At 35.0% G+C, this 18,155-nt stretch overlaps 3 protein-coding genes across 5 annotated transcripts; 1 reads left to right on the forward strand and 2 right to left on the reverse strand.

The window, feature by feature from the left end:
- Positions 1 to 1,413: 1,413 nt before the first annotated feature.
- LOC146958630 (geraniol 8-hydroxylase-like) lies at positions 1,414 to 3,338 on the forward strand. The gene is made up of 2 exons (XM_085740165.1): positions 1,414 to 2,391; positions 2,509 to 3,338. The coding sequence occupies exons 1-2, from the start codon at positions 1,501 to 1,503 to the stop codon at positions 3,118 to 3,120; spliced, it is 1,503 nt and encodes a 500-aa protein (XP_085596291.1). The 5' UTR covers positions 1,414 to 1,500; the 3' UTR covers positions 3,121 to 3,338.
- Positions 3,339 to 3,904: 566 nt separating this feature from the next.
- On the reverse strand, positions 3,905 to 7,410 carry LOC146958631 (cysteine synthase-like). 3 transcript variants are annotated; one of them, XM_085740166.1, is made up of 11 exons: positions 7,262 to 7,410; positions 6,859 to 6,912; positions 6,636 to 6,745; positions 6,456 to 6,513; positions 5,776 to 6,039; positions 5,549 to 5,686; positions 5,369 to 5,420; positions 5,188 to 5,267; positions 4,721 to 4,780; positions 4,525 to 4,605; positions 3,905 to 4,404 (listed from the first exon to the last, which is right to left on the reverse strand). In XM_085740166.1, exons 2-11 carry the CDS (start codon positions 6,898 to 6,900, stop codon positions 4,312 to 4,314), a joined length of 978 nt encoding a protein of 325 aa, XP_085596292.1. In that variant the 5' UTR covers positions 6,901 to 6,912; positions 7,262 to 7,410; the 3' UTR covers positions 3,905 to 4,311. The 3 variants fall into 3 exon arrangements, with proteins under 3 accessions (XP_085596292.1, XP_085596294.1, XP_085596293.1); XM_085740168.1 differs by having other exon boundaries at positions 7,146 to 7,266; XM_085740167.1 differs by lacking the exon at positions 7,262 to 7,410 and adding an exon at positions 7,026 to 7,162.
- Positions 7,411 to 12,302: 4,892 nt separating this feature from the next.
- On the reverse strand, positions 12,303 to 15,070 carry LOC146958632 (FRIGIDA-like protein 4a). Its single transcript, XM_085740164.1, has 3 exons — positions 14,063 to 15,070; positions 13,748 to 13,923; positions 12,303 to 13,182 (listed from the first exon to the last, which is right to left on the reverse strand). The coding sequence occupies exons 1-3, from the start codon at positions 14,958 to 14,960 to the stop codon at positions 12,697 to 12,699; spliced, it is 1,560 nt and encodes a 519-aa protein (XP_085596290.1). The 5' UTR covers positions 14,961 to 15,070; the 3' UTR covers positions 12,303 to 12,696.
- Between the last annotated feature and the right edge of the window lie 3,085 nt (positions 15,071 to 18,155).

The raw sequence follows: 18,155 nt of genomic DNA on the forward strand, positions 1-18,155 counted from the left end.
TTGGGAGAGTTTATATAAATTTTTGAAATTTAATATATGTTATAATATTCTTAAAATTTAAATATTAATCATAAACATTTATTTATCACTCTCTAAAAAAAATATTCTTTCAAAAATTGTGAAAGAGTTCTCAATTTCCCTCTATATTTCTTTCCCCCCAAAACCTTTCATTCCCCTCCACTCCATACCGACAACTTTGTCACGACCCAAAATTCAATATCGTGACCGGCGCTCAAACTTTAATTATAGTTTGGCAAGCCTTAAAAAGCATAGACTGATATATCAGTAATAACATCAATACTATAACCGATTAACATATATTTTTACAAGACTTTCTACCGATAATTCGACAAAGTCTTAGGAGGTTTGAGTGAAAATAAAAAAAGTGGAAAAAGGAGTGGATAGTTTGAGATGGATATTTAAATATTAAATCAATTACATGCTTAATATGTAAGATGATGAATGCATTTTTGTTTAATTTAAATGCAGCCACATTCATGAATAACTTCACTAAAAATAAACGGCTTAATGATGTCTTTAGTCCCTGCAAATAGGCGGCGTTTAAAAATTGGTCCCTGTAATCGCTAATCCTGGCATTTTACCCCTGCAATTGTTAATCATTTAAAATTTGGTCCTTTGACCAACTTAATCACCGCCACGTCACCAGATTGGCAAAAATGGCATGGGAATTGACCAAAATACCCCTGGGCTAATTTTTTTTTTTCCTTCAAAAAAAAATTTTTTTCAAAATTTTGAAAATTCTTTTTTAAATTAAAAAAATCTGAAAAAATAATTAAAAGTCAAAAAAAATTTCGGAAAAAAATTGTTAAAATTAAAACTGAAAAATTTTCGGGAAAAAATCGTAAAAAAATTCGGGAAAAAACTGAATTTTTTTTTAAGGAAAAAAAAACAAAAAAAAAATAAGCCAGGGGTAATTTCGTCATTTTCCATGCCATTTTTGCTAATCTGGTGACGTGGCAGTGATTAAGTTGGTCAAAGGACCAAATTTTAAATGATTAACAATTGCAGGGGTAAAATGCCAGGATTAGCGATTACAGGGACCAATTTTTAAACGCCGCCTATTTGCAGGGGCGAAACACACCATTAAGCCAAAATAAACTATCGCCTGCAAAAGATCAATGACAAAATATTTAAGCAAAATCAACAGACTCACCAAAATATTCAAAAAATATATTTCAAAAATTAAATAAAACAGAATTGGTCTTACTTATGGCAAGTGCAGAGGAGCCAACACCATTATCCATTGATAATAGAAGTATGCGTATTAAGACTTGGTCTTTTGACTTTAGAACTATTATTGAACAAATCATGGAGTTTGACAATATCATATTAATTTATAGTGTTTGACAAATCATGTATAAATAGAGCTTCTTAGTAGCAGAAGATGCATCAACCAGCATTTCCTCTCTTGTACTCTCTCTCATTATTTATCAACTATTCACACACTCGTTACATTCATTCATCTCACAAATTATAACAATGGATTTTCCTAACTCTATGTTTCTCATTGTCTTAACATGTGTTACCATAATTGTTTTTCTTCGTTCATTCTTTGCAAGGATCAAAAAAACAAACTATAAGCTTCCACCAGGGCCTTCCCCTCTTCCCATCATAGGGAACCTCCTTGAATTAGGAGAAAAACCTCACAAATCCTTGGCCAATCTTGCAAAGATTCATGGTTCTATAATAAGTCTCAAGTTTGGCCGAATAACCACAGTTGTCGTCTCCTCAACAGACATGGCAAAGGAGGTGCTTCTAATCAATGACCAGTTCTTGTCTAACAGAACCATTCCACAATCTGTGTCGGTTCTCAACCACGAGCATTATAGTCTTGCTTTCATACCAGTTGCACCTCTTTGGAAAGAATTGAGAAAAATATGCAACACTCAATTATTTTCTCACAAGACTCTTGATGCTAGTCAAGACGTTAGACGCAAGAAAATGCAACAGCTTCTCACTGATATCGATCAAAGCAGTCAAATCGGTGAAGCAATAGATATTGGAACAGCGGTGTTCAAGACCACCATAAATCTGTTATCAAACACTATTTTCTCAGTGGATTTGATTCAGTCTAATGGTGAAGCAGGAGAGTTCAAGGACTTGGTGACTAATATTACAAAACTCGTTGGCTCGCCAAATGTTGCAGATTTTTTTCCTATATTGAAGATGCTTGACCCACAAGGCGTAAAAAGAAAACAAGCAAAGAATGTAAGGAAAGTGTTAGACATCTTTGAAGACTTGGTTAACCAACGTTTGAAGGTGAGGGAAGCCAACGGTGCAGACACCAACAAAGACATGTTAGATGCCATGCTCAACATTTCCAAAGACAATGAGTTTATGGACAAAAACATGATCCAACATCTATCACATGTACGTATATATTCTCTTCTTCTGTCCTAGTTTTATTTATTTCTTTCAAATTAACTATGATCAAGCTAGATATAATAAAAAATGCTTACTTAAATTGTTATGAATTATGGTTCGCAGGATCTATTTGTTGCCGGAACAGATACAACAGCATCTACACTCGAATGGGCAATGACTGAGCTTATCCGCAACCCAGAAGCTATGTTGAAGGCCAAAAAAGAGTTAGAGCAAATGATTGGTTGTGGTGTCCCACTTGAGGAGTCAGATATTTCTAAGCTCCCATACTTACAGGCAATAATAAAAGAGACACTCCGGTTGCACCCGCCAGTGCCACTTTTACTACCACGAAAAGCTGAGAGGAATGTTGACATAGGTGGCTACACTATACCGAAGGATGCACAGGTGATGGTTAATGTGTGGACTATTGGCAGAGATCCTACAATATGGGTGAATCCAACTTTGTTCTCCCCAGAAAGGTTCTTGGGGTCAGATATTGATGTCAAAGGTCGGAATTTTGAGCTTGCACCATTTGGTGCTGGACGACGAATATGCCCCGGCTTACAGTTGGCTAATAGGATGCTGCTATTAATGTTGGGGTCGCTAGTTAACTCCTTCGATTGGAAGCTTGAAGGTGACATGAAACCAGAAGATATGGACATGAATGATAAATTCGGCATTACCTTGCAAAAGGCGCAACCCCTTAGAGTTGTTCCTGTCCGAATAAGCAAATAAAGTGTCATTCTTTTGTACGTCTAATACATTAGATAGTCCTTTTTCTTTTTCCTCTCAAGATTTATTAAATTGTTTATCACTTCTTTTCTCTGTTTTCAATTAGTGTAATAATTGAGTCAAAATAATTGTATTCATGTGACAAATGTTACTGCTGTAAACTTCTTCATACAGTACAACATTGTTGATAAATAAAATTTATGTATGTTATTAGTAAAAAATGTTATTGTAATCGTACATGGCAAGGAATCCTGTTGTAATATTTAAAATTAAGAAGTCCTTTCTAAATATTTAGTTTTTGCGGAGACAGTATCTTAATTTTTCATTCAAAAGAAAACAATTTCTTGAATTTAACCATCAATATTTTAATTCTTGTAGTCAAGATCAAATTTGTCCCTAGTTTTGTACAACATCCTTTCTGCTGGTATGCATCTGTCAGCAATGATTCAGTCTTGTCTTGCTTAGCTGGTTTATTTTACTGGTGTCATGTTTTTGACAGAAGATTTTGGCAGTTACTTAGTTTGTTTCACTTTTACTCAGAGTGCTGTTTAGCCCACCTTTGGCACATGTTGTACTTTAGTGTGGTTTTACTTCAACTTCTCGCACATGTTTAGTACTTAGTAATGTCTTGATGTTGAGGGGGTTATTTTTTATTTTTTGGAATCCAATATCTGAAAATTATTTTATATCCCAATTAATATGAAATTAGAGTTTAATAGAAGACTAAGAGGCTAAACTGTTAAATTTTTTTCTAAAGAGTCAAGCGGCGAAAATCACACACTCTAAGTGTTGAGAAGTGGCGAATTGCAGGTTTGAACCCACGCCCCAGAATATCAAATCACTATGTAGTCTTTTATCATTTGAGTTGTAATTACAGGACAATAAGATGATACTTCCATGACATATAATGAAAGTCCAACTCTCACTTTACAACTAAATTTATGCTATGTAAATGATGATGACAATAAAAGTAAATTTAGTTTTATAGAAAAGGCTTCTCAACCAACGAAATTATTTTGATCAGTACTCTTCTAAATGTTGAATACAGAATAGATTCAGGAGTCTTCTGCAAAAGTAACAGTTTTTTCTTCTTCTTTTGAAATAACTTTTATGGTAATTCAGAAACGCAACCTGGCTTTGCCAATGAAAATCCATCTATCAATACCGATTCAGATTTCGGCCTTCAACTGGAATTCATGGTTCAAAAGTCAGGCTTTCAGCCTCCCGTCTCACCGATTCAAACAGCACAGAAGATAGGTACCTCTCACCAAAGCTAGGGAAAACAACCTGCACCATATCAAAATGAAAATTGTCAATGATGTAAACCCTTTTTTTTCTATAACATACCAACTGTGCCAGATATTCAAAATATTTTTATCAAAAATTTTATGGATTCAATCAACTTACAACAATAAGCTTTCCAGCATTTTCTGGTCTTTTTGCTATCTTAATGGCAGCTGCTGCAGCAGCTCCAGATGATATTCCAACCTAAAACAATATTCATATTAGAGGCTCAACAAATTAATCCAAGTACGACAGTAAAATAGTAGAAACATTTCTTATCTGTTTAACAAATTTGAATATAATCACGAACGAAGCTTACAAATAGGCCTTCTTTAAGGGCAAGAAGCTTTGCAGTTTCTATTGCTTCATCACTTGATATCTGCCAAATCACACATATCAGGTTTAACAAATTATAAATTGTCACAGATGTCCAAAAAAATTGCAAAAAGACATGATCATAATCCATCTAAAAATTACATTCACAAGATAAGTTTGTATTGTGGTACATTAGTCAGTATGTAAGATTTAGTAAACCAGGATTTTAAGTCCACAATTGGCTTTTTGTGCATTCTCCAGAAACTTTAACAGTTAAATTATTTGAGAGAATGGTTTTGGTAGGAAGGGTTTTAGCCATTTAGGAAGCCAATAGTAAAAGATAAAGGAGAATTTAAAGAAAAATAAAACTAAAAGTCAAGTCATTAAGATATATTTAGGTATCAAAGGTTATATCATCAAACTTAATACGTGATGGGGCATTATAATTATTCAAAAAACATTAAAACTTACTTGAATTACTTCGTCGACAAGACTAACGTCCAATACCCCAGGAACAAAACCAGCACCAATCCCTTGAATCTTGTGTGGACCTAGACGTTTATCATGGCAATTTGCACATCAGCAACAGCTTCAAAAGTAAGTTCTTATTTCAACTGTAAGAAACAAATCAGTGTTATAACTTATAACTAACCAGGCTTTCCTCCGGACAGTACAGGACTTTCAACTGGCTCCACCCCAAACAGCTGCATAATATAAAAATTGAAACAAAACAAGAAATTAGGAGGAAAGAGGAGAGGATAACTACAGCTATAAATCAGAACCAAATCTTGCACTTAGTGTTGTCTCGGAAAAAAGAAAAACTAAAGATGACCTTGATATTGGAATTCTGCTCTTTAAGATATTTCCCAACACCTGTTATGGTACCACCAGTACCTATACCACTAACAAATGCATCAACTTTCCCTCCTGTGCCTTTCCATATCTCTGGACCAGTGGTTTCATAATGCACCTGTAAATACAACGATGATAACAAATGTGTCATCCAAAGTTGCCAACCATTAACTACCAAAGTTGTAGAACAAATGAGTAGATAGGTACCTTTGGATTGGCAGGGTTTTCAAATTGCTGAAGGATATAGGCATTTGGAGTCTTGGCTAATATCTCTTCAGCTTTCTGAACTGCCCCTTTCATTCCCTTTGCAGGATCCGTGAGAACCAACTCAGCTCCAAAAGAGAGAAGAATGGTTCTTCTTTCAAGACTCATTGAAGCAGGCATTGTAATGATAAGCTTGTAGCCTTTGGCTGCTGCCAAGAAGGCCAATCCGATGCCCGTATTGCCACTTGTTGGCTCAATAAGGACACTCTTCAATAGTCCGCATGCAACAACATAAATACCAGTGATCAGTTTGGTTAAATAATAGCTATAGCAGCGCTATTGCTTAGCGGAATTTGAACGAAGTGCTATTGTTCCGTGATGCACTATTTAGTACAAAAGATTGTGAAATAGCGGCGCTATAACACTGTTGCATAGCGGAATTTGAACAAACCACTATTTTCTGTGATAACACTGCCAGTGATAATGAACTAAGAAACACCAAATTAGTACTAGTATTTCTCTCACCTATCATATTTCCTAGTATTCAACATAAAAGTTGTCGCAGAAACTAAATTAACGATGTATAGTTCATCTGGAATTTAAACAACTGCTAATTTGTTAGAAGCATCACTTTCAATGACCAATCCTACGAACTTTCATTTTAATCTTTAACAAGTACCAACCTGGCCAGGCATAATTAGTCCCTTCTCCTCTGCATCAGCAATCATACTATAGCCAATCCTACATTTATAACATAAATTGCAAAGGCGAAAAAAGTCACAAGCCAATTCAAAAGAATGTTGCTCGCAAAAGCAAGAACCAAAACTCAAATAATATACAAGAGCACTATTGTAAGAAATTACCTGTCTTTTACACTAGAGCATGGTTCCATTAATTCCAGTTTGGCAGCAACTCGAGCAATAGAACCATCCGTGATTTTATTCAGATATACTAACGGGGTTTTTCCGATCAACTATACAAAATAAACAACGGACATTAGGATGTAATCCACAGTAAGAAACATTTAATTAGAAAGAAAACACATTAAAATATCACACAAAATGTCATCAAAATACACAGACTCACTTCTGTAATATCTTTGGCTATTCCAGACCTTTCAACTGCCATGGTTTCAGCTCACTACAACATTGGAAAACAAAGACAAACTATTAACATAACATCCAAATGTGCCTTAATCCAATTGGATACGAGAAAATCCTTCATATTAAAACAAAAATAAAATCTATGATTACATTTAATTATAGTAATGATTAATCAAAATTCAGGATCCTGATTCCACAGGAAAAAAAAATAAATGCAATTCCATGATGCATGCGTTTACACAACACAAAAAAAGGACATAACAATGTTACATTGATAAATTAGAATTATTCAGTGGTGGAAGATAAACCCTGGTTTAGATATCTGATTAGAAATTAAACATGATTAATCAATTGGCTAAATATTTCAGAATGTTGTTATGTGTCACCTTATGAAAAATGATGACAATAGCTTAGGACTCTAATAAAATGTAACAACAAATTGGGTGTATATATAATGTGACGTTTTATATTTTTTGACTTATATAATGTGATATATGACTTGTAAGTTTTGGAAGTTTTGATAAATGAGTAGATTATGAACATAGCCTGTTTTTCGTCTTGATAAAGTTTCAAAGATATCTCATCAACTATCTTAGCAAAACATGGGTGGCTCTGATCCATGCAATTGGATTATAGATTTGGAAAATATTCAAATCTGATCATGATTTTTTGAACGATGATGATTTTATTCTATGTTTGACAAAAGAGAAGGACAGTGTGTTAATGTACTTGGACATCATCTATACCGTATTGTTTATTGTAATTGATTTCATTTGTTATATATATAAATCATTATTTACACAATAGAAGGCAATCAGACAACAAGCTGCGCCGCTAGACTTTTTTGGATGGCAAAATCAATCCTCGTAAACACAACATTCATGGACCTAGGAGACATGACAAGATTGAAACATTTATTTGATGAATAAATCATATTTTACTATTATTAAAATTAAAATTAATTAAAAAAAATTATCCGTCCAAGTGTCCCCTATAATCAAAATTAATAAAATGAAATAAAAACTTTTTGTCCACATGTCCCAATTCAACTGGCAGAAATGCAGAAATTATTAGGTCGGACGTCGTGATGGGTTTCGAACCAATCTCTTTCACTTATTTGCGTGAGTTTTAATGGTTATTTGCCATTTCATCTATCTATAACAAAAATCTTATCTAAAATTAGTATTGTTTCAATGAAGTTTAAAAACAATTTTGTATTCTAAAATTTAAACAAAATCTAGTAATTTTACTAAGACTATTATGGGCTTCAAAAATATCACGTCCTAAAATTCATGTTAGACCTCAATCCTACTACTTTGTGGTTTTACAGAGAAGCGTTTGAAGAAATAAGTTGAGTATTACTTTTCCCACTCTGCTGCCTTCTCGCGCGCCCTGCAAAATTTCCAAAAATACCCCCGGTCCGGATTATAAAATTCAGACCAGATTGTTAGTGATTTCCGGAAAACGAACTCCGAACCATATTGTTATGTGCTTTTTTGTGTCTTTCTTTGATGTCAAAGGTCTCTGTTAAACGTTATATGAACCCCACACAAGCTGCAATGCAATTGCAGGGTTCATATGAACGGTCAACAATGACCATGACACCACCGACACCCCTAAAAAACTAAAAAAATTTGAAGAAAATGGAAGAAAAGAGGTGAAGTGAAGAATGAAGGTATTTGTTGAAGATGGAAGCCTATTTATAGCTAAAACAAGTCCTAGGTCATTAGTACAGTCAATGAAAACGTGTTAGTGGTTGTAACCGTCCAAAATTGCATTAATGTCTTCACACAAAAGAATCCAATGCTGAAGTTTTTCCCCAGTATCGTATTAATCCGGAAAATATATTCCGGAAAACAAATGTGTATTCCGGATTGTATTTTCCGGAATGTATCAGTGTCATGGCCGGTGGTTTGCACCACATGTTTTTGTCGGTGGTCAAGTCAACAAAACGTGTTTTACCACGTTTTTTGACTGCATTTATAGCCTCCCAACCATTTTTTGACCCACCCTCCTTATAAATAGCCTTCCAAACCCCACCATTTCTCACATCATCCTCTCCCACCCTCTCCTCCTCTTCTTCCTTCTACAACCATGGTTTTCCATCGTTGGCCTTTCATAGATAAGAGCCTCGTTGAAAACTTTCAGGGTTTGTATGAACGTTCAATGAGGATGGAACTGCACTGCAAAGAAGTGCGGTTCATCTGGGGGTCATGTGGGTCAGTGTGGTTCTTAGTTTGGCCTGTCTGGGAGTAAGTTTGAGCACCCTCTACCTCCCTCAGGGGCGTTGGTTTCTTCTTCCCGCCCTCCTCTTCCCTCCTCCCCTGATTTCCCTCCAACAGGGAAGCTACTGGTATGTCCTATCACATACCAGTGGTTAGGCTCTTAGGTAATTAGAATTAGATTTAGGTTCTTATGTAATAAGCTTAAAAAGTTTCAACATTATTGTAATGTATTGTTCATATATTAATAAAATGAGTTGTTTTTTATCTTTTTGTCTTTTTATTTCTGGTTTATATGTTTATTTGCATTTATTTTACGAATTTCAAAGCTTAAAATTGAAAAGTTCTGGAAAAAGACCATTACTAAGAGTTTCCGGATTTTATAATCCGGAATGCATGAAGGTGGTCCGGATTGTAAAATCTGAAGTGCACCAGACCTTTTATTTGAATCGTTTTCGTTGCGAATGCCTCGGAAAAAAATAGAACAAAGGTACATAACATAAATAGAAGCAACATAAGACAAATAAAAAGTTTAAAAAAACCATAATAACATAAATGATGAATCTTTTGGGAAGGTGTTCGAAGAGGAGCTTTTGAACTCGATCCTGCCGGCCTGCCAACTGACATGTTACGATCGGCAGGCTGACATGATCCAGTTCATAAGAACCTCTTCTTTTGGAGTCAAATATAGATCAATATCTATATATTTTTGCCAGCATGCGGAGGATCTTCATCACACGGACGCGGTCAAATAGAGAGCTATCTATTTGCGACCGCGAGAGAAAGATCCTCAGCTTAATGACAAAAATTTGCAAGGTTTTCTTTGGTGTGTTTGTGTGTTTTGCTGGTATTGAAGCTAAAAACCGAAGAGGGTGTATTTATAGAGGTCCTTGGATGTTGTGGACCACATAAACTCTTGGTGCGATGTTGTCCATACAAAAGAATCCTATGTTGAGGCTGTCCGGATTATAAAATCTGAAACACCATTCACCCTACAAAAAGCACCAAGTTTCGTTTGTTTCAACCAGAGTCGTATTTTTCTGGATTATATAATCTGGAATGCATGTGTAATCCGGATTATAAAATCCGGACTGCATCAGAATCATTTAGCCGGTGGTCTGCACCACACATAACACGTTTGTCAATTGTTTTGGTCTTGGGTCAAGTCAACAAAACGTGTTTTACCACGTTTTTTGACTGCATTTAAGGCCTCCCAACCGCTTTTGACCCACCCTCCCTATAAATAGCCTTCCAAACCACACCATTCTCTCCCACCCTCTCCCCCTCTTCCTTCTACAACCCTCTCATCCTCTTCCTTCTACAACCATGGTTTTCCATCGGTGGCCTTTCATAGATAAGGGCTTCGTTAAAAACTTTCAGGGTTTGTATGAACGGTCAATGGGGCTCAGGGGCATTGGTTTCTTCTTCCCGCCCTCCTCTTTCCTCCTCCCCTGTCTCCCCTCCAACAGTGAAGCTACTGCTATGTCCTATCAGCAGGAGCCCTTGGTATAGCTTAACCCCCTCCCTTAGAAATAATTTTAGGTTCTTATGTAATAAGATTAGAAATAGTTTTAGGTTCTTATGTAAAAAGCTTAAAAAGCTTCAACATTATTGTAATGTATTATTCAAATATCAATAAAATGAGTTGTTTTTATATTTCTGTCTTTTTATTTCTGTTTTATATGTTTATTTGCATTTATTTTACGAATTTTAAAGCTTAAAATTGAAAAAGTTCTGGAAAAAGACCATTCTGGAATGTGTAATCCGGATAAATCTGAAAAACGTTAACAATTCATTCCGGAAAACGAATTTCGAACCAGGGATAAAAATGAAAAAAAATAGGGCGCGCGAGGAAACCCACAGGATGGGAAAAGTAAAACTCAAATAAGTTTTAAGAGCGAGATTCAAACAAAACCCCACCATTACAAACAAATTTTCCACTGCTCTTCATTCGAACACTTGCTGTGGTTATCCAAACCAAGTCCAACTATCGTCTAGCTACACTTTATGAATAGTCAATAATCAAGATGCAGTCTTATAATGAAATTCGGCCCGTGTGTTTTACCTTGTCATGGATTCATGAATCATGATCTTGAAGTTATTGGTTTCATCAATAATGGGGACATGGTTCAGGTTGGTTGAACTTTAGTCAACATTTATTAGGGAAGACAAATCTTGACCGAGTGTATCTCAGATTCTCAGTCGATCTATGACCCTTGAGCTTGCATAAGATCAAATGTAGGATCATAGTAGTATCTTGTATATTCCAGTATGCTTTTTTTATATTATTGTTTGGTTGAGAATGTGGGGTGGTCCAACCATGATACCACACCATCAAAGGCATTGGATTCTGGTTTGGCTGCAATCTTGGAGGGTTCTTTGTAAGTGGCTCTGTTGATCTAAGTGAACAAATGTGTGTGGTAGGACTATCTCAGAGAATGATCTACTTGACTAATCTAATCATTTTGGTATTGAATGTGACCTCCCTTTTGTAATCGAGTCTTCAATCTATACAGAGATTCGCCACCTTCACATTAACTAACGCCATTACCAATGATGTATTTGGGGGAAAATAAATCTGAACTGTGAAGCTTCTGCTTCTGTCTGTCATTTTCTTGGATTGTAAATTACGATATAAAACATCATTGCCAAATGCACGCTGATAAGAATTACCCCTATACCAACAATCTTAGAAGTTACGTCAAATGAAATATGCCACGGCCTCAAGCTAGGAATTTCCCCTCCACGTGAACACAGGCTTTTTGAGTTTTGATATCTACCTATCTACAATAATGTAAATGTGCTAAACCCAGTTGTGTGTCAAACTTTATTGTGATGTTAACAGGGTAAAATCTTAGAGTTGTCGAGGAAGGGTTATTTCATTTATTATGAAACTAGATTTACATGTGAGAAGATATTCCTGCCCCCTTCGTGGCTTCCCTTCCAAACCTCCCTAAGATTAGTGGGCTCAGTATGCTAAGTGGCGTACGTAAATACTTTAAGGGCACATTCACATTTTCTATCACATGCCATCATTTTTTTTAAAAGCCACAAACAGGACTTAGCTGGCAATATTCTACCCCACTTGGTCATCTTTCACTTAAATAAAAGAATGCCATAAAAAGAGCATGCAATGAAAGATGACTAACTCTTAGATTATGATTTTAGGACCAATCGCCAAAGTAAAATACATTCATCATAGATATTAGATAAGATTATTTCCTTCATAGAGTTTTATAACATAGTAAACAGATTACCTTTTTCTTTTCTTTTCCCCTTCAGTACGATCCCAGGATAAACATATAATGTAAACAGAGTAAAAAAGTAAGTCTTTCTACAACTAAACCGAACAGTGGTAGTAGAGTTTCTGATGTTTCACGGCCGTCCTAGTTACTTTCCACAATCAGCTAGTACTATGGGATCAACATTAGAAATACATCTTCTCACCCCCCCATGCAGAGAAGGAAGTAAGACAGTAGTTATAATTAACACACAGAACTGCTACCGTTAAACGGTTAGTGATTACAAACAACATTGCGAAAGTAAATGGGATCAAGGTCATCATATCAGTAGTTACCATCTTCCAAGTGTAGTCATTTCTATCGGTAGTAAGCTTGCTGATAAGTAGGTGCCAAAACATTTCCATAGCCACCATATGCAGGATAACTCATGGGTGGTACTGGGTATGGCGCTGCAATAGCTGGTGCTGGCTCTGGTGAATAAGCATAGGATGGACTTCTGCTTCCATACATGTGGGGTGGGGAAGGATACGGTGGAAGAGCAGCTGGGTATTGCCCGTGTGATGGAGATCTAACAAATGTAGGTGCGGCAGGGAAAGATGATACATATGCATTAGTCAAACGTCCAGCTTTAGCAGGTGGCATTGGACCTCCATTGCTGTTGCTTGCTCGTGTTCTTTTATTGGCAGGGACAACGATCTGTTTCCTTTTCTCAGGCTTAACCTTCTCCAGCTGTTCAAGTCGCTTCTTCAGACTCTCGGCAGGGAATTCAGCCTCAAGGTTGTATTCTTCGATGCATTTAATCACGGCCTTGAGTGCAGACTGCTCCTTTCTTGCAGCTAGATACTGTGAAATTACATTCAGCATAAAAAAATCAGTTAAAATAGTAAACCCCATTTGTAATAAGTCAAGAAAATATAACAGAGCACTGTTACCATTGCCGACTTTTTTCTTCCAACTAATAAAAACAAACAACATAAATAAATGAGATAAACCAGAAACTTAAATCAGTATTTACACACTATAAACAATTTGTAAATGTAGCCTAAAGGATAATTTTAACAATCTATTCCCCTATCTCTAACATATCTCTAACAAGTCTCAAGTGCAACCTTCCTAAGCTGCATACTCTATACAAGTAAACCATAGATATAAAATTTCTGGACTCTATCATATACGCACTCACTAGACAACAGAACACATGATCCTATATCAAGGTACCAATACCATGCATGCCGAAATATGAAATTGGCAGTGAAATTAAAGCTATGTAACTCATTCATTGACCAGCATAAAAGACAGCTTAATTTAGCATCCACAACATTTAACATATTTGATCAATTATAGTTTTTATTTATATGATCAATTATAGTTTTTATAGTTTACTAAATTAAAATGATAAGAAGAATACCCCAGCTCGTCCTGCATTATTAGGATCTTCCAATATAGACGCAGCAACTTTCTTAGCATCCTTCAAGTATGATTTGAGAAGGGGAACAGGTGGGAACTTTTCCACAAGACCCACTTCAAATGTGAAATGAACAGCATCAAGCTGTTGTCCCTTGCTGATCAACTCTTCAATCATATCTGAAAATACAAACACACATTCACATTTGCATTCATTACACAAACCCAACAAATAAACAAAGACTAATATAGTAACATGAAGTTTGTTAACAAAAATCATCACAATAATGAATAATGAGTAAAAATGTCATGAATTTACCGGGCATTTGATTCTCGAGACCGAGTGAAAGTGCAAGCTTAGGCATGTGTTTCCTCCAAGCAGAAGCAATAACAAGCTTCCGATACAATCCCAAATCATCACCATCAACAATCCCAAAAGTAACAAGATGCTGCAAGAATGTATGAACATCAGGAGTCTTCACATTCTCAACACCACCACGTTCCTCCAAACTCACCTTCCATTTCTCAGCAACATCCTTTGCAAGTTTCTTCACAGTAGGAGTCACCAACATCCTCGACTTCAACACCGGGTCCACCATCACCGGAACAAGAGACTCTAACACAAGCACACAAGCCCAACCAAGATCATTTCCACTTTTATCACCTCTCTTATCCACCGGAAAAACCTCCGATATAGCTTCAAGCACAAACTTCGCCGGATCTATACATTCCCCTAAAGCCTCCGGCATCTCAGCTCTTAAACCTTCTAATTCCTTCTTCTTCCCTATCACAAACCCCCAAAACCCTAACGCATCCATCTTCAAACAAAACGACTTCAATTTCAGCATCAAACCTTCACCATTATCAACCTCACCATCACCATCCTCAACATCCTCTCGGACACGAGAGAGTGCAGCGAGAGCAGCTTCGGTACGGTTATCGATATCTCGAAGCGCGATCTGAAGCGCGTCGTCGAGCGTGGATTCACGGTGACGGAGGAGGTTAAGGGATTCATTAGTTTGATTATCTAAGGAGCGAATTTTGCGGTTTAAGGCTTCAGATTTGTTGAGAAGATCTTGTTCTAAAGATGAGAAGTGATCAGAGAGTTCTTTCCAAAGGAGGGTGCAAGAAGTCATTAGGGAGGTTTGACGTTGAAAATCATCAAAGCTTGGTTGAGTTAACTCGGTTAACTCACCAGGATCGGGGATTGACCCCATAGTGAAAGAAGAAGAAAATTTGAAAACCCTAATTTGATTTGAAATTCAGAGAGAGATTGAAGAGAGGAGAGAAAAGAAAAGAGAGTGTAAGATGAAAGAGTAAAGGTGGTGGCGAAATGAGAAAGAGAAAAGATAGAAGACAACGAAGGTGATGACGTGGATTGAAGAATGGGGGACACGTGTTAGGGTTATGAATAAAGGTGGTTGAGGGGCGCTGCTAAAATGCGCGGGGTATGCGTATGAATGTAAGTGGAGGGAAATGAAATGAATCAATCTAACGTGCATAGGATAAGATAAGATCATAGACATAGTACTAAACAGTTAAAAATCGTTAATTATGCTAAGATTAGACTATTACGATCATCATTTCTTTATTTAAAAGCAAAAGAAGAAAATAAAATACCTACTACTATTAGATTTTATCTGACAGTGCAAATAACAGTGTTAGATATTTGGATTTTTCACACAAAACAACCTTTCTTTATATATCAATCACTCCACTCAAAATGGATCTATCAGATGCGTTCTGTTCTTTCTTTTTTCTGGTAGAAATCATTTATGTCATTCTCTTCAATGTTTTTCTTCAATGTTAACTTTAACTACTATACACACACTTGTTCATATTTTAAAAATGATACTCCCTCCGTCCCGGAATAACTAACCCATTTTCTAAAAAAGTGTCCCAAAATAATTGACACATTTCAATTTTCAATACAACTTTCATCATTCCCAATACAATATAACACTAAATAATACTACTACTTTTATCATTCTCAATACAATATATTCCACTTTCCCCTTTATTTATACATTTTTCTTAATATGTGTGAAAAACAAAATTGTGTCAATTAAATTGGGACGGAGGTAGTATACTACACCCTCCGGTCACTAATATAAGCAAAAATCCACTTTTTTGATACATTCAATTAATTATGTATGTGGTCTTTATTATATGTCACATACATCATTAATTGAATGTATCTAGAAAATGAATTTTTGCTTATATTAGTGACCGGAGGGTGTATACTATAATATAATATGCATTTCCTTAATATATATTATACATGAGTCAGGAGGACCAAACTGATGCGACTTTTACCAACCTACTCAAAGATACCAGGTGACAAAATTATTTTAATTTAATTATTATATTTTTATTTTCCTACAATGTACTGTGAAGTTCTTGTAAAAAAATTGTTTACACTAACCCTATCCTCTATATTTAGGTATCTACATAAACTATCACCACATATTTCAATCGATTTTTCGATTACCAATTTGAAGACATGCTATCATAGTATATTTTGCACAACCAAAAATAATTTTTATTTACACATTTAATGCCATGAAAATGAAATACTCCCTCCGGTTCTTTTTACTAGAAACAAAAGTGAGAATTTTTTTGGTCCTTTATATAAGAAACATTGACCAAGTTTCAAATATGTTTGAAGTTAAATTTTATTTTTGCCCTTATTTATTATGAGAGATAATATTAAAAGTAAATAAGTTGATGGAATAAAGAGTAATTAATTTAGGGGTATTCGTGGAATTTTTTTAAATGTAGAGGTATTAAATAAAGATGACTATTTTCAATGTACTTCCTTGGTCTTGATGTTTTATGTCTTTTGTTTCTTATATAAAGGACCGAAGGGAGTATATAGACTACAACTAGTCGAGTTAGGTGGACTTGCTTTTAAAAGCTTGTTTTCCTGAATAGGGATGAAAATAGATAAAATCGATAGAAAGAGTCGACAACATATATATATATATATATATATATATATATATATATATATATATATATATATATATATATATATATATTAATTTTAAACAAAGAGGGCATAAGTCCAAAAGAAACAACTACAAGGCAACACTACGAAAATATAATATCCCAGCACAATCAACAAAAAGTAGCTGGACATTGCTCATAAATTATAATCTTAGAGTCATTTCTACAACCCATCGTTGTTAAGGCATCCGCATAAAGTAGATCGATGTCATACTCGATTTAGTAGGGGTGAGAATAGATCAAATTGATCAACAAAAACCCTAATCTACGATAGGTCGAGGTAAATCTAGATTTAGTATAGGAGGCTAAATTCTTTTTAAAAGCTTAGTTAACTAAAATAGTTATATTTGAATCATAAAAAATTAAAAATATCAGACTACGGGTCATAAAAAAAACTATCGAGTCTATCAGGATAGTCTATTTAAATAAATATAAAATTAGAATAGAACTTCTAAATTGTTAGGACGCCCTCTCAATAAATGTTGATGAGTATTGTGTGCATCCACAATGATGCCCATTTTTATATCACATATCATCTTTTTTAATGACTAATATTAGTATATTTCTTTTTGTCAAGATTTCAACTATGAACATTTAACTCCATATATCTTTAAATATCTTTATACATATATGTTATTAGACGTCAATGTAATTTTTTTATATAAATATATATAAAACTTATTGTTTGACAAAATGCAAAACCTTTCTTAAGTATGCTAGCCATAAAATGTCCAATATAGTTAACAGAGACAAATTTTTGTCGGACATATATTAGACGCATAAGATATGGATTCTTGCCTCTCAACTATATCCAGCTCCAGTTACAAAAAGTATGAATTAGACAACAAGAAAATATTCCTATGTCAGTTGCAAATTAGTAGCTTATGCAAGTATATACCGACAAAATTTAAAGCATAAATATATAGTACGTCTATCATGCACAAGCAATATAATTTTGCGCTTTATACAAATGTATTTTTAACAACTGGAACAATAATCACATTATACATTTAATTTAATGGTGATATTTTTTTATCTGATGATATATCAACTACAGTTAATTTATGTGTAATGCAAGATTTTTCTCAATCATACTATACACTATAGAATCTATCTATCAAATATCAATACCATTAAAGTAGTAAACAAAAGCATGTTACTGCATGCAACATTATTGTTGGAAAAATACATATAGTAGTATAATGTACTAAGATTATGATAGATATATTGTGCGTTGCGTATGCAAGAATGTTGGTAGTATAATTGTGTGTAGTGATGTATATGTGTGTTGTGTATTGGCATTTGGCACAACACATGGATGGAACTTTCCCAGAAATCGAAGCTAGATCGAGAAGAAGACGAGAGTGGTGGGTCAACTGACGAGAGTGTTGAGCACCACATGG

Source organism: Medicago sativa, chromosome 1 (genome assembly GCF_051527215.1).
Source record: "Medicago sativa cultivar Bolivia chromosome 1, Bolivia_mono, whole genome shotgun sequence".
NCBI classification, from domain to species: Eukaryota; Viridiplantae; Streptophyta; class Magnoliopsida; order Fabales; family Fabaceae; genus Medicago; species Medicago sativa.